Source organism: Cebidichthys violaceus, unplaced genomic scaffold, assembly GCF_023349555.1.
Source record: "Cebidichthys violaceus isolate CVI_PGR_0920_01 unplaced genomic scaffold, fCebVio1.0.p SCAF_2, whole genome shotgun sequence".
Taxonomy (NCBI): domain Eukaryota; kingdom Metazoa; phylum Chordata; class Actinopteri; order Perciformes; family Stichaeidae; genus Cebidichthys; species Cebidichthys violaceus.
Window position 1 is genome coordinate 21,519,029 of NW_027176372.1, and position 15,331 is coordinate 21,534,359.

Below are 15,331 nucleotides of genomic sequence, written 5' to 3' on the forward strand. Positions count from 1 at the left end.
GCCATGGAGAGAGACAGACACTCACAGCTCCTTTGCAGTAGAGGCGGATCTTCCCAGATGGGGTGCGCATGATGACCGACATCCTCTTCCTCGTGCTGTGAGAGGAGGAAAAAAAAAAAAAAAGGGAAGAAAGAGAAGAAGAAGAAGAAGAAGGTGGAATCAGGAGAGAAAGTAAGTCAGAGAGAAATCACATTACGAGGTGTTAACAGCCAAACGGCCGCGTACCGTTTGGGCTAAAAGTAGAAACCACAGTGGAAGCTAACAAGACATCACGCCTAGGTCGCACCATTAATTAGTACAAATCATTAGGGACACGGGAAGATGATGAACTCTGATATCATACAATATACAAATACAATAATTCATGTACACCTGTTACCAACAAACAGTATACGACACTATTACACACAACTAATGGAAATAATAATGCTGTTATCGGTAGTTTACCTTGTAAACTCCAGCACATGAAGGAGCTCGTACTTCTCTTCTGTTCCAGGCTAAAAACAAAAAGAGGCGGACTTGTTAACGTACTCCAAGAGGGACACATCTTGTCCAGTCGTCTTCGGAGAGAGACAACTTATCTTAAGTATAGCGCGAGACAGCCTTACTCCAATCTGCCTTCATTTCACTTTAAATGTGTTTTTCAGTTGCCAGCATTGAGCTGGCGGAGGGGAGAATTACAAGGCAAAATTCAATTAACTTCCTTAATGGTTGAGACCGCGAGGTACAAGACGGAGTGATTAAATAGATGCTGAGAGCTTTAGAGGGCCTGATAAAGGTTAAGAAATTGGACAAACGTTTTGGAGACGAGACGTTCTCGGCAGAGGAAAACATAATTTGGAAATGGTTTTGGCCTTTCTGCCTCCGCCTCTTTTGAGTGCAATCATCAGGTTAGCCAATTAAAAGGGCCAACGGGGACGAGTGACCTGAGCTTAAGAGAGGTCGCGCTGCGTCAGCTCAGTTCTAATCCGAGGACTGCCAAATAAAGACAAAGAGTGAACTATTTACTTCAGCAACCGCAAAAGATATTCTAGAAAAATGAATCGGGATGTGCAGTGTGGTTAAAGTACACCGCTCTCATTTCTGTACAGCACACATGCATGACTCATGCCCAGTCACTTAACCTTAAATATGCTTATGTATAGTTTTCTTATTTCTCTATAGACCTATTATTTATTTATTTTATTCATCTGTCTGATTAAGTCTTGTTTGACCACTGAATGTACTTGTTCTGTTACTGCACATCCATTGGTTGATGTAATTTGATGCTATTTTAAAGTCTGTTGCTTTTATGTGAAAGTCTGTTATTTGAGCTTTCATGTGTGAAACTGTCTTGGCCAGGACTCCTCTTGGAAAAAGAGATTTTAAATCTCAAAAAGGTACAATCCTAAAATATATATATATATTTATAATGAATCTGTACTATTTATACTGCTTCAACAAATGAATTTCCCCGGTGGGGATCAATAAAGGTTTATCTCATCTTATGTGATGTAGATGGAGCCAGCAGTCCGTTAGCATGGCTTCACATAAAGACTGGAGAAACGGCGAGCCTGGGTCTGTCCAAAGGCGACTCTGCCAGAACCTCAAAGCTAAATAATTAAAACTTTATGACTTTGTTTAATCCGTTCTGAAGTGTAAAAACAAGAATTGGGTGCTGGCTGTAGCTTCACCGTTATTGTACAGACGTGAGAGTGGCATCGATCTTATCATCCAAGAGAAAAATAAGCGTATTTCCAAACTTCTGAACCATTTCTTTGATGAATAAACATGAAAAAAGGACTCCTGCAGTGTAACGGTAATGTTAAATTAATCAGCACAATAGCTTGCATGCCTTTCATGAAACGTCTTTGTCCAGCTTACCATTTGCACAATGACGCTGTCTGGGGTTCTACCAGAAAACACAAAGCCAAGGGTTTGTGCTGCTCTCACCAGAGCTCCTTCATCTGGACAGCAAAAACAACAACAACAACAACAAAGTGTTACAGAGACACACCGACACAAGACAGGGCTGAACCCGACATCCACGATACGATACGTCGACGATCCAGACTGGTTCGTCGGCACGTTTTTCACAATGCGGTCAGTGACTGAGGCTCAGGTAGCCGATGCTACAGCTTGCATGACGACGCTGCAGGGCGAGAAAAAGCTCTCAGCTTGTTTTTTTGTTTTTTTTACAGTTCACTTAACTACCCTTCTCTTTTCCTCGCTCCGCTTCAAACCCCAAAGCTCCACAGGACCATGATTGTTTTTAAGCAATCAGGCAAAAAAAAAAAAAAAAGAAGAAGAAAAAAAAAAAAAGGTCATCTCTCTTATCAAGAGCAAAATGTGAGACGAAAAGCAGCCGTGTTGCCTTATACAGTTATTATAAAACAAATCAATACGTGTTCATGTATTGTTTCTGTATTGAATATAGGGGGTTAGGCTGAAACATCAGAGTTCATTAGGATGGTCCTTGTTTTCAGGAACTGTACACGGTGCTGCTGGGGCCACCACAGCGTCTAAAGGGGGTAAGCCATGAGCAAATGCCTGAAGCTGCAGGCATTCTTGTAAAATACAAAAGGCACAAAAAACACATTTTTCTTTAGTTTCAGTAGTTCATTTTTCGTTTCATCTAAAGGCACTGATTTCTTGATTGGTGGGTGCGTCTCACCGGGGATCATAGTGAGGCTCAAAAATATCAAAAGTGACATTCTGTAAACAGGATGTTTCATTTTCTAACTAATAATTCCTGGTTCTCTCCTGCACTGATGATTATATAAACGTCTTTCATGAAACACTGCTACCTGGAGGCTGTAGTGATGTGTTCCAGCTGCAAAGACACAGAGGTCACTAGATGGAAAAATTTAAATATCTAAAAAAAAAGGGCACGACCTCGCCGAACCGAAAGCACCTGGAACCGGGTCCAGGCAGCGTCACCCGCAGCTGCAGCAAAATTCATTTTCAGTTCAACTTGTGCCACAAAAAAAAAAACCGCTGCAGCAGTTTGGAATTGCAGATAAATGTGATGCAAGGAAAGCAACTTCTGCAGAGTTGATACTTGTGCCAGCTGAAGGCAATGAGCGTTGCAAGAGCTACATTTGTTTTCCTATTTTCAAAGCACAAACGTTTTCTTACTTGGCGCCTTATTTCTCTTATTTCTTATTTCTTAGGGTCCTAATCGATCATCTTTACATCTCATTGTCTAGACTGATGCTACTACTTTCCTGTCCTTTAGGTGGCACAGGCTGACCGAACAGCCATGCAACTAGCGTGAGGTTATGTGTAGTGTCCCAAACTTAAATGTACAAGTTTGTGAGTAACAAGCCCTTTTGATGACGTGCTTCCAAGATATCTAGTCTTGATCATGAGCTCCTGAAGAATCACGAAGGATGACTTGTTTGCCATCCTGATTTCATTCATTAATGTTTTTTGTTTTTTCTCCTTTTTCCTCCTGACATTAGACAAAGTCTGAGCAATAAAGGTCCCAAATTATACTGCGTGCGCACACACACACACACACACACACACACACACACACACACACACACACACATCATAGAGTCTGTGTTCCACTAGCTGTGTTGACGGAGGTGTGCTTTACCTGGAGATGCAGCCTGGTAGGTTATTTTTCCATCTATGCGCTCAGGGACTGCGGTGTGACAGATGGCCATCATGGTCATGAACTCCAGGATGACAGCAGCTGTAGGCTACAGAAAGTAGAAAAAAGGGCACTTTTGATTATTTAATCTTCTGTATAATAAAAAAAAACAAAAAAACTGTCACAACAAAACAAGTAGAAAGACACCGATGTCACTGAAGGAAGAGAGAGAGAGAGAGAGAGAGAGAGAGAGAGAGAGAGAGAGAGAGAGAGAGAGAGAGAGAGAGAGAGAGAGAGAGCACAGTTTGACCGACTCGGAGGATGTGGAGCCATGTTTACAGACAGCATTTGCGTTTTTTTATGGCGTGATGTTTGCTACATCAGGACGGTTCAGTTCATCCAATCTAGTGCAGCAGCAAGTAGGCAACAAATCAAACAATAGCTGCTTGGCAACAGTCAACCGTCTCCATTTAGGGCTGCAGAGTGTCTGACCACTAAACATGTCACGTCATCATCGGTGCGGTCCGGCCTTCATGTGGTGGGACACACACCGATAACCTTTTAGACAAATTGTGGACCACAAATCAATGCTTTAATATTAGTAGAAGAGTAGTGAACAGCCGGGGCAACAGAATATTTCACTTTTTACGAAGCACAACTGTTTAAATCAAAAGGGATTGGTCTTGGGCCCGCTTGTCAATATGTTGTTAATTCGGTAAAACGGCTTTTCGAAACTCATACGACCGACTTAAAACCTCACTCCTCCGGTACAAATACGTTGTTGTGACATTCAGAAGTGAACACTTTGGGTCCGTCTGTGTCTGAAACAGATGTGGCTCCAGTATTATTCTCCAGTGAGGTCCGGCCGCACTAATGACTGCTGGTGGGACCCCACAGACAGTCATGTGCTCATGCATGGAATATAAACTTGCTCCAGTTAATTAAAAAAAAAAAAAAAAAAAAAAAAAAAAAGGCCTAGCCTATAAACTGAGGGCATTTTATATTAATGAGGGGAAACGTATGACTAACTAGCCGAGGGCCACACTCGGACAGGCATCTGCCGAGGCTCCTGTCTGAAAGGCTGCAGGACCACCAGCGTCTAGTCAGCGAGGCAGAGATGTCGGCTACCTTCAGGGCCTCGCCGGGCCTGAATCACACAGAGAAACGGGAACCAAAGTGGCCGATCGTCGTTCAAAATGAGTTCAACGGCAGAATAAGATCACGGAATTATCTACCGACGTAAACGAACAACCAATGAACCGACAGTGACACGGAGACTCTACAGCAGATGGTAACCATACATGTTGTTGACTGCTTATTATACAAAAACATCTGCTGTTCTCTCCCCTTCTCAACAACAAGCCCTGTGCGCACACACACACACACACACACACACACACACACACACACACACACACACACACACACACACAAGGCATTGTTAAATTTGCTTTTTCTCTGTTGGCCATGGCAACTCTGATGAGAGATGTCTAACAGGGAACAAAGGAGAAAATGAAAGGGGGGGGGGGGGGGGGGGCGCAAATCAAAGGGCTTCTTGTAAATGAAAGTACACAGAGTCTGTTACAGTCCAGGTGGCTGTGAGAGCCTCTCTGCCTCCTAGTAGCATGCTAATCTGGTCTGGGTTGACAGGTATCCTCTGAAGGACATGTCAGTGTGTGTGTGTGTGTGTGTGTGTGTGTGTGTGTGTGTGTGTGTGTGTGTGTGTGTGTGTGTGTGTGTGTGAGGAGCCAGTGGAGTTTTAGACACCGAGTAAGGACATTTTTTGATAGAAATGACATTTTGGCGACATTTGGCTGCTTGAGGTTTTAAACTTGGTAACAGGGTTATGGTTAGAATGACGTTTTGGTTGCGATGGGGTTGAACATTATCGTGTTTGCCTGGCAACTTAACGGTTAAGACAAGACTCCTCGGAGTCACTGAGTCAAGGAATCGTCCAGTTTCTTTTATAGCTTTAGAGGTGCTGGTGGGCAGATTTTCCTTTTTACACATGGACAAAGCCAGGTTTGCTGCTAAGCTAAACTAACCATCTCCTGGCTCCAGCTTTATATTTAATGGACAAATACGAGAGTGGCATCTGTGGTCTCATCCACAGATGAGACCACAGATCGGCCATCGGCCATCGGCAAGAATACAAGTGGAAACATATTTCCAAATGTGTGAAATTATTCCTTTGAGGTTCGGTCTATGGTCTAAAATAAGGGATGCAATATATATCAATGAGGGTCCTCACAAGCATAGACGTATAATCGTGCGTTTGCGATCCAGGGTGGCGGGGAGTACGGGGCGCATTGTGAGCGTTGCTCTGATGGCACAATTAGAAGCGACAGCTAATACTGTGCTGCCAGCTATCGCCCCCCCCCCCCCCCCCCACTGACTCCTGGGTAATCTGTGTCACGACAACAGTGACGGACACTCATCACTTCAGACATGGCCAGTGTGTAAAAAAAAAAAAAAAAAAGGTTGAAGGGTCAAGAGAAAACGAAGCAGCGCAAACAAACACCCACGAAGGATGCTGAGGCGGAGAACATGTCCAGTGACTCAAGAGAACATGGAGAACACCAGAGGGGATGTTTATTTTTGTCAGCACTGCCACCCCCCCCCCCCCCCCCCACAAAACACTGTATCAACACTACTCCTACAAATAGCCCGCAGCGAAGCAAAAGTGTTGTTAATGATAAGGATTAGCGATGTTTAAGTAAGGAGCATCCTGACGGCCATGAGGACAAAGTGTTTGAACCGTGAGAACACAAGGTGTTAAATGAAATGTATCCTTTCGTTTAGCGTCATACAAGAGCCGATGGCTCGAAAGGTTAACGTTTCTCTTGTAGATTCAAGAGACAGTTCAACGTTTTTCAGGAATACTCTCTGAGGAGATCAAACCCTCCGTCGTGTCTGTGCAGTAAATAGGAAGTTAGCTTAGCTTAGCACAAAGGCTGAAAACGAGGGGGGGAAACGGATAGCTCCTGACTTCCTGGAGTCTTGTCATCGCTGCGAGACTGCGGGAGACTTCAGGAAGTCACTGCGCCGGACCGAGAAGTAGTCCGGAAACGACCCCCTCGAAAAAAAAAACACAACATGTCGTTTTCACATGTTTTGTACTGATGAAATAAAGGAGACATAATGTGGTAAGTAGTGGGCTCTAGAGGTGCTGAAAGGTGGATTTTCTTGCCTCTGGACAGACCCCGACTTGCTGTTTCCAGTCATTACGTTAAGCTTAGCGGCCTCTGGCTGTATCGAGAGGACCGGTCATATCATCATCGAGCAAATCCGCGCATTTCCCCAAAATATTCCTTTTAGTAGCAGTGCCATTGTTGAGAGTTAACCTCCAATAAATCTAAAAACATGACTTTTTTTTTAATGCGAAATCGTTAGCAGACAGACGGTGCTCTTTAAACAGCGGTTGGTTATGCACTATAATTAGCGGCGGGCGCGGGGCTATCAATAAGAAACTAAAGCAGATCCCAGACGAACTCAATGTGTGGAGAGATTCTGCTGTCATAACAAAGCAAACATCACAGTGGGATTACTACTTTCCCTGGGCGGCGGCGCTCTACGTAATTAGATGTGACATTCTGCCTCCCCCGCGCTGTTCTGCAGACGAGTGACTCAACCGGCCAATCAATCACCGCTTTCACCCGTTTCATTACCACAGGTGGCCTCTACTGCTCCCCAGACGCACGTCCTAAATATTTGATTTTCTTGTGTACTTTTTAAAAAAGGCAATCTTCACAACCCATAAGTTCCCACTAATAAAATCACACTACGGTAGTTTAGTTTCCTACAGGGAATAAGCAAATAAGCATAGTTATCCATCCCTCAGCACGATTTTAATCAAAACTTTATTAAAGTTATTAAAGTGAATTCAGTCAATTTGTCCATCAAAACAAAAAACAATCACGCCGTGAAACATCGCAGCCTTTTCACCACTTTTAGGACTCGCAGTGACAAAGTCCACCACATCGTCAAGGTCCACTTGGCAAGAAAAGCTCAAACAACCACAGACAAACGGAGTCAGAATTCCTCTCAGTTTTGTCCTTCACTGTCAGGCGAGTGGCGGGGGGGAGGGGGGGGGGGGGGGGGGGGGAACCCTGACATTACTTACGTGATTACTTTGGAGGTTTTCCAGTAAGCTCGAGTCATTAAATCCCTCCTCTTCCGACGAGTGTGTGCTGTGGCTGGAAAGAAGAGAGGGAGAAGTCAGAACGCACAGAAACACTCGATACCGCTGACAGCGTGTCGTCATGGATCAGTAAATAACATGTAATCAGTCTGCATCATCGTCGCATCCTGACAACAACGCTCATGACAAAAGGAGTTCGCGTAAACTTTCTCCTCGTGTCTGATGACGACAAGTTAGACGATGAGTCTGACATTCGACAGAATATAAATGCGGCTCCCCGGGGCTTTAGTAATGTGATGTACAATATCAGTGTCCGGGCTTCAGTCCATGCTCTCAGAAGCAGCTAACAGAAAACATATCACTCACACACTAATCACAGCAAAAGACCAAGAAATGACCGGAAACACAATTAGTCTCTCAATACTTGTACCACAAATGCGTTGTGTTACTGGCAAGATGCACAAATAATTCAATAAATTTCATTCCATTAGGAATAAAGCAAAAGAAAACAAATAATACAATCTTTCATCAACAACAGAAAAACATGCTGAACTGCAAAAAAAACAACCAAAAAACGAGTTTGGATTGCAGAGAAGACAGATTCATTGATATACAAAAAAAGGTAAAGATGTGTTTCATCCCTTCAATAGTGATTTTGTATGCAGCCACCAGCCGCTCTCTGGCCGTCCAGCACGGATCAATTCACGATCCTGTGATGAATGGAGCCCGATAGATCAGGTAGACAGCAGCTTTGTCCGTGGCACAGGGGGCTTGATAGAAACGTTACCGAGGCTGCCGTTAGCAACCGTAAGTCTTTCTAATCCCACGGGATGCACTGTTCGGGTTCCTAAGAGCCAAAAAACGGCAAAAACTCCACATCCACTGCGCCGCAAATTGAGGTTTTTGAAGAAATATGGGGGGAAAACACAGCGAAGCCATCAAACAGCAGGGCTGGAGTCAATATTGCGTTACACCGACGTAGAAGCACTGGAGATCAGGGAAATGTATCACACTTGCAGGCTTTATTAAGATACAAGTTCGAGATGTATATTTATATATTTCAAGAGCCTTGTGCAATTATGTGAAATAGAAAAATATTCTGCAGAGACTGAAAAACTACAGTACGGTTGAAAGAAAATCTATGGAGTCATTATTACTGTTTCTAACCCTTTTCTCTACTGCGGCGGCGGCGGCGGCGGCGGCGTAGTCCGCCACGTCGACCGGCTTGATGAAACGTCTGAGGCTCGGAGCTCGGAGCGGTCAGCTATTGATCATCTGCCAGCACACAGAGTTCCTGTCACTATGGGAACAACGGTGCTGGCTGTTCACAGTCAATAGCCGGAGACCGGTTCCCGTTCAAACCTTTTTTTTTTTTCCACACACACACACACACACACACACACACACACACACACACACACACACACACACACACACACACACACACACACACACACACACACACTCTCCTGGAAATAACAATTTCACAACTGACCTGCGTCACGATGACAGCGTTTTTGACCCCATAATCTGCATCCTTAACCTATTTTGAGTACAAATAAAGTCTCTAACTCAGTCGTTTCAGTGAGAGAAAAAAAAAAAAAAAGCAGCAAAAAGAGTCATGCCCTCATGGAAACTGGCAACTTCCTTTTTAAAGCAGCAAGATTCAACAATTCGGCATAATAGGCATTAACAAACAGGCCCCAATCCCCCCCCATGCAAAATGGATGAGACACACCCATGCTGTTACTGCAGATCTCAACACTAGCAGATGGATCTCAGAAGGACTGTGTGTGTGTGTGTGTGTGTGTGTGTGTGTGTGTGTGTGTGTGTGTGAGTGAGAGTGTGTGTGTGTAGGTGTGAGAGAGAGAGAGAGAGAATAAGTAGGAGTGTATCTACCACCTCCAAATTTAGTTTCTCTGTTAACCGGGGGAAAAGGAGAATGTGCCGCACAGCTTCAGCCTCAACACGACAGACACTAAAGGTTTGTTCTTTTCAAACTTGCTGAACGTACAAGTCCACGAAACGCCACCGCTCAGAATCCAGTAAGAATTCTAGTACCGTCAACACGGAATAGAAAGGCCGTTGTTTCACGTCAACGGATTACGCAAAGTGAATCAAGAGCCACAGTCACATACAACACGTCCAAAGTGTACTCGACGCACAGAGAACAACAACAACAGCAACACACACACACACACACACACACACACATTAAAAAAGGTATTGTGTTCAAAGTCACGATTTCCACAAGGCAAGGCAGCACTACTACATCACAGAAGCGAGGAGCGGGAAAGAAAAAAATGTCACACCCAGTCATCTTACCAGTCGTCCTCTGCAAAACTACCCTCCTCAGCCTCAGGGACGTGGCTGTTGGAGAAAAAATTACCTTGTTGACACAGTCTATCGTTGACATGTTCTGGGAATGTGCAGGCGCCAGGCTTTGGATTAAAGATGGGTTTGTTTATGGGTTGGCGGGTGTTAAGAGTATGATGGAGTCAGATGCCGGGGGAGGACAGATAGCTGTTGTAGTTAGGGTGGTGAGCAGTGATCATAGCAGGGCCTCTATAGTTAGCTTAGCATAAAGATGGGGAAACAGCTAATGTGACTCTATTCAAATGTGACGAAAAAAAAAACACTTCTACAGCTCACTAATAAACGCATAACTGTGATATTATATCTCGTTTAGATGTGCAAAAACAAAGTGTATAAACCTTGGTAACTGTAGCAGAAACTACATTTGTTTTAATATCATATTTTAGTAGTGCTGAGCGACAATAACAATAATATTAATAAGCAAAATAATGATTACCGAGCCGGGGAGGGAGAGTAATATTCAGAGGAAAAAACAACTTGAATATTCTTTGAGATTATTAGATTTTAAATTTGCAAAAAAAAAAAAAAGATATGAATAAAAACCTAATAAAATAATGTGATTTTGTTAAGGAACCACATGACTTCACTTTGCAACCTCATCACACATGGTAACAGGAGCCGCCGAGTGCCAAACCGTGGTAACGCCAGCAAATATAACTGGGGATTTAATATTTAATACATTAAAGATATCACACAGAGGACGTTTTGCCAACTGTTTTACACAAATTAGATGAGAGAGAGGGGGGGGGGGGGTCTAAACCAAGAAGGCCAGAAACAAACTGGAGGGAATATGTGAATGTTTGAGGATAATCTTCTTACAGTAAAACGTCTTCATCATCGCCGTCCGGCAACGTGCGGCTGACCTGCTGCATGTGAGCATTCTGAGCGTATATTCTCGAGGCCACCAAAGAGCGCCGCCACGAAGACAACAACGTCTGAAACTAAACGTGGTCAGAGTGCACACGGCTCTAAAATGAGGCAACAAATTATTTTTGACATCTCTGCTCTGGCAGACTAACTGCAGCGCGGCGTTTTTGTCAACCGTGCGGAGCGGAGCCGACCAGACGACACGCTCCGCCGAGCACCGCGCCGCTCTCCGCTTTTTGATTCCAACCGGGTTTGAGTCCCGCTGTGAGGCCGGGTCGCTCTCGCACCTTCAGCGGGGAAACACTTTTGGTTCTCTGCGTTAACGACAAACCGGTCCGCCTGCATACGGGCTGATGTGCAGTATCAGACGGATGTAACGACTGTATCCAGTGTACAACAGGGCTACACTTTACAATCACAAATTCTTCAAAAGAAAATCAAAACGGATTTTTCTCTCTTATTTTTGTCAGTCAAGTACATTTAAAACAAACATTCTTTCACTCAACTCCAAACTAATAACACCCAGGAGGATTCTGGGAGCCTTTCTAGCCTGAACAATATCGCTCATTGAGATTTGGACTCCAATGCAGTGGAATTAATTAATGTCTACACCCTTGGGGTCGGCTTTATTAATTACAGCAGCACTTAATTTATGGTGAGGAACACATGCAGGCGGCGGTGTCAGGAGGTGGGGGGGGGGGGGGGGGCTTTGAGTGTGTGCTGGCACCAAATTACAAGTCACGCCACAGAGAAAGTGCTGTTCATGGACATTAGGGGATGCAACAATCATTAATTCATTGTGTGTTTATACCATTAAATATATATTGCGTATAAACTGTAAACGCCTAAACTTAATTAAGAACTTGTACAGATGTTGTAGTAACATCAACCCCCGTTCCACAGCATGATAAGTAAGAGCATGGACTATTTATCTGGAACACTGTTTCAATCATTTTGGCCTCAAAAAACACTGATTGCCATTAATGTGGGATGTGACATGAACTCAATAAAAACGGATTCAATTCAACTAGAAATAGTGTCTTTGATGTGGAAAAAATTAAGTTTAAAAAACACAGATAAATGTTTAAAAAAATATGAATTACATACTTAATGAAGGAGGGGTACAATTAAGTAAAAAAATATGAAATTGATCCATAGTTGGAGGACATTACTGCTACGGTCAACATTGTTATTGTCTAGTGAATTAAAACACAAAACAATGACCTGCACTGCAAACCGTTTGAGATTCTAAGCCTGCCAACTCTTATTTTGGTAACCCAGAAGAAGAGGAAGAGGAGCAGGCCAAACGATAGCGTCGCCAGAACAGCCCAGCCTCATTAGAACCTGCCCTTCTTTTTTTTTTTTTTTTCTTCCTCTCCTGCTATGAAACACTCATCCATATTTATCAGTTGCATAAGAGGGAGTCCTCGTTCCAGAGAATCAAAAGGAAAACATCTCCACTTGGGATGAAGGAGAGAGACTGCTGCCAAACTTCAGCCTTTGCAGGGAGGCGGAGTGTCTGTCCCTGATGACCAGCAGGCTCCATCCGATTAAATAACCGGAAAAAAAGGCAAGAAAAGGACATTCTGGAGCTCAAAAACACCCTAAAAATGACAGCCGTTTAAAATACATATATGTCAGCAATGACCCTGTAGGTATCACATCATCAGCATGAACATTGATCACTACTTAAAGTGACTTTATGTTTGTGACAATGAGAGGTTGGGGCTGTATCATAACGAGAGCTTTGGTACAGAAAACTCCAGATAAAACGCTCTCTTTTGTCCTTCAGTCTGCACTTCATCAATCAAGCTTTTAATTGAATCCTAATGGGATTAATCATGTACTGTCACGCCTGCACTTGCTTCGGTTCTGTGAAGATCTGCTCTCCCACTTGTTTTGCATCCACTGAGGCTAATTATCTACGCGCTAAAATGAAACGAGAGTTATATTCAGGGGAAATAACATTAAGTGCAGATTTAATGAAATGTTAAAACATAATAGAATATGCTTTTATGTCAGCGGAGCCGAGGGAAGAAGTTAATTCATGTGGACGGCGAATTTTTGACTAAAGCCCTACATTTACAAGAAGATACTGTAAGCTGCAAATATTCTTGTGTCTGACTTGTGTCTCAAGCTTTTGGCCCTTGAAGGGAAAACAGTGAAACGTATTTCTAGTTTTCAAAAAAAGCACAAGACCTCCAACATGACAAACGACGGACATAAGCCTACGAAGTAGAGAGTAAACTGCCTTCGCTTGCAAATGTCCGTCCGCCTTTTTATTTATAGTTTATGTTGAGAGGAGCACCGATGCAGCTGCTAATGAGAAGGCGAGGGAGGAGAGAGAGAGAGACGCCAGCTGTACTGTGATGCACACTCTGCATTTAATGAAGGTGATGGGGGGGGGGGAAGCGACGGTAGAGGATGCAAAGAGGGGAGCAGGGGAAAATCACAAAAAAAAAAAAAAAGTGTGAGGGGAAACGGAACGTTACCCATAAGCCACGCCAGCGACGGTGCACTTCTTGAACTGCATCACGTTGCAGGTCAGGGTCCCCGTCTTATCAGAGAAGATGTATTTCACCTGAACGGGTAGAGTCAGAATGGGTAAACAAGCGCAGATATACCCTTTAAGTCAGCATTGTAGTGTAACAATGTTACGTAGCATTTGAGCAGCGTGGCTCACCTGGCCGAGTTCTTCGTTCAGGTTGGAGGTGCGAGCCATGGCGGGTGTGTTTGTGGGCTCATAGAGCATATCGGTGTCCTGAAACCAGTAACAGAGAGCCGGAGGCGTAAATTCACTGAAGACATCTTTGGTACAAAACAAATTAAACTTTATAGCAGCAGTGAAATTAAAAATCCCCCCCCAGCTGAGAGATGCCTTAAATGTTGCTAAATATTCCTTGCTAGGATTTTTCATTTAAAATGTAATGAATAAAAAAGGGGCTCAGAATAACTTCAGGCAAAAAAAAAAAAAAAAAAAAAAACGATGTTTCGTAAGCTGAGATATTTGGTGGGGTTGACCCAGTTGCAAAACGTATAAGAACAAAATATTCTAGTGCTCACTCACGATACTTCACGTCGGTAAGGTTTCTGAGTGGCTTTGCAGTGGTTTTCACACATTTCATATGTTGTGTTTTCTTAAAAGAAAAGAAGAAGAAGAAGAAGCTACAAACACCTTAGAAAGGTGATATGGCGAATGTGTTAGCAAACAGCGGCTTCTTCACACACCGAGCAGACACAGAGCGACATTAGCCTCGATTTGGAGACATCACTAAAGCTCAACGTTCTCTCTCTCTCTCTCTCTCTTTAGCTCCGTTTTGGTCTAGCTCCTGACGGAACTACGGTACGTCTGCTTTTGGAATGCAAGCAAACATGGAGATGCGCATTCAAAAGTTAATTTCCTCCCTGAAGTCACACCCGTTTAGGAATACTGCATCTGTCCGTTAGTTTTTAGTTCCGTAAATCGCTTCAACTCACCCAGTTGATGAAAAAGGCCTGGATGAACTTGATAACCTCCAGGGTGACCAGGAGGCTGATGGGGATCAGGTTGTTGAACAGGATGATGAAGGTGAGGAAGTTGAGGCCAAAGTTAGCCGCTCCGCCATCTAATCAGGGGGGACGAGTTTTGGACAGAAGGAAGCGATACAAAAAAAAAAAAAGGAGACTCATCAGCGCTGGTTCATAAATATCCGTTCGTTAAATGAAAAATGCCCAAAAGCCACTTCCAGCCAATGATCGACTTTATCCCAATCCAGAGAATGTTTTGGGCTAACGTCGCGCATTAGCTGGAATTAACCAATTCTTCCACCCAACCTCATCCTCTTACGACTCAAGCGATTTAACAGTCCAATTTAATGTCCCAAAGATTCAAAGTAGCGAACGGGGGGACTGGAGTATCTCGAATGTCATTAGTGTCACAGCAGCAGCCTTGGCATCCAGCATGATCCAGGCAATGAATTCCACAAAGCACTATGCAAAAATGGTGCTGGTCCCACCACCACCCACACCCCCACCCACGAAAGCCCCAAACAATTGGCAAGGATCAACATGTAACCCCACTGACATCAAACATGAAAACAGGAGGGATGTGATTTACCTTTCCTCAGCTTGCAGGAGGTGCAAATGTTACCTTTCCTTAACCCAAGCCTTGATCTTAGCATTGCGGTGGAGAGGACAGCCCTTCCCCATGACAGAACGATTGCAAAACAAAAAACTGGATGGCAGAATGGAAGCTACTGCTACAACAACAACAATACAGGAGGGAATACATTTTTTTTTTTTTTTTTTTTTCTCAGAAGTGGGGGGGAAGACAAACGTATTGGATGCTCTCAAGACAAAGGAGGGAGATTCAGTCCATAGCACATTCT

The 15,331-nt window shown here is 43.7% G+C and overlaps 1 protein-coding gene across 2 annotated transcripts in view; it reads right to left on the reverse strand.

Annotated features, from left to right (window-relative positions):
* atp8a1 (ATPase phospholipid transporting 8A1) overlaps window positions 1-15,325 on the reverse strand; it is a 59,597-nt gene extending 44,272 nt beyond the window's left edge. Inside the window, exons 1-9 of one of the 2 annotated variants that reach the window (XM_068715156.1) lie at window positions 14,442-15,325; window positions 13,648-13,725; window positions 13,457-13,545; window positions 10,047-10,091; window positions 7,704-7,776; window positions 3,584-3,689; window positions 1,864-1,946; window positions 448-497; window positions 26-95 (exon numbers count right to left, since the gene is read on the reverse strand). In XM_068715156.1, the coding sequence (XP_068571257.1) occupies window positions 26-95; window positions 448-497; window positions 1,864-1,946; window positions 3,584-3,689; window positions 7,704-7,776; window positions 10,047-10,091; window positions 13,457-13,545; window positions 13,648-13,716 (585 nt within the window). In that variant the 5' untranslated portion in view covers window positions 13,717-13,725; window positions 14,442-15,325. The remainder of the gene's footprint in view (window positions 1-25; window positions 96-447; window positions 498-1,863; window positions 1,947-3,583; window positions 3,690-7,703; window positions 7,777-10,046; window positions 10,092-13,456; window positions 13,546-13,647; window positions 13,726-14,441) is intronic. The other variant, XM_068715157.1, reaches the window with a different exon arrangement.
* Window positions 15,326-15,331: the final 6 nt, after the last annotated feature.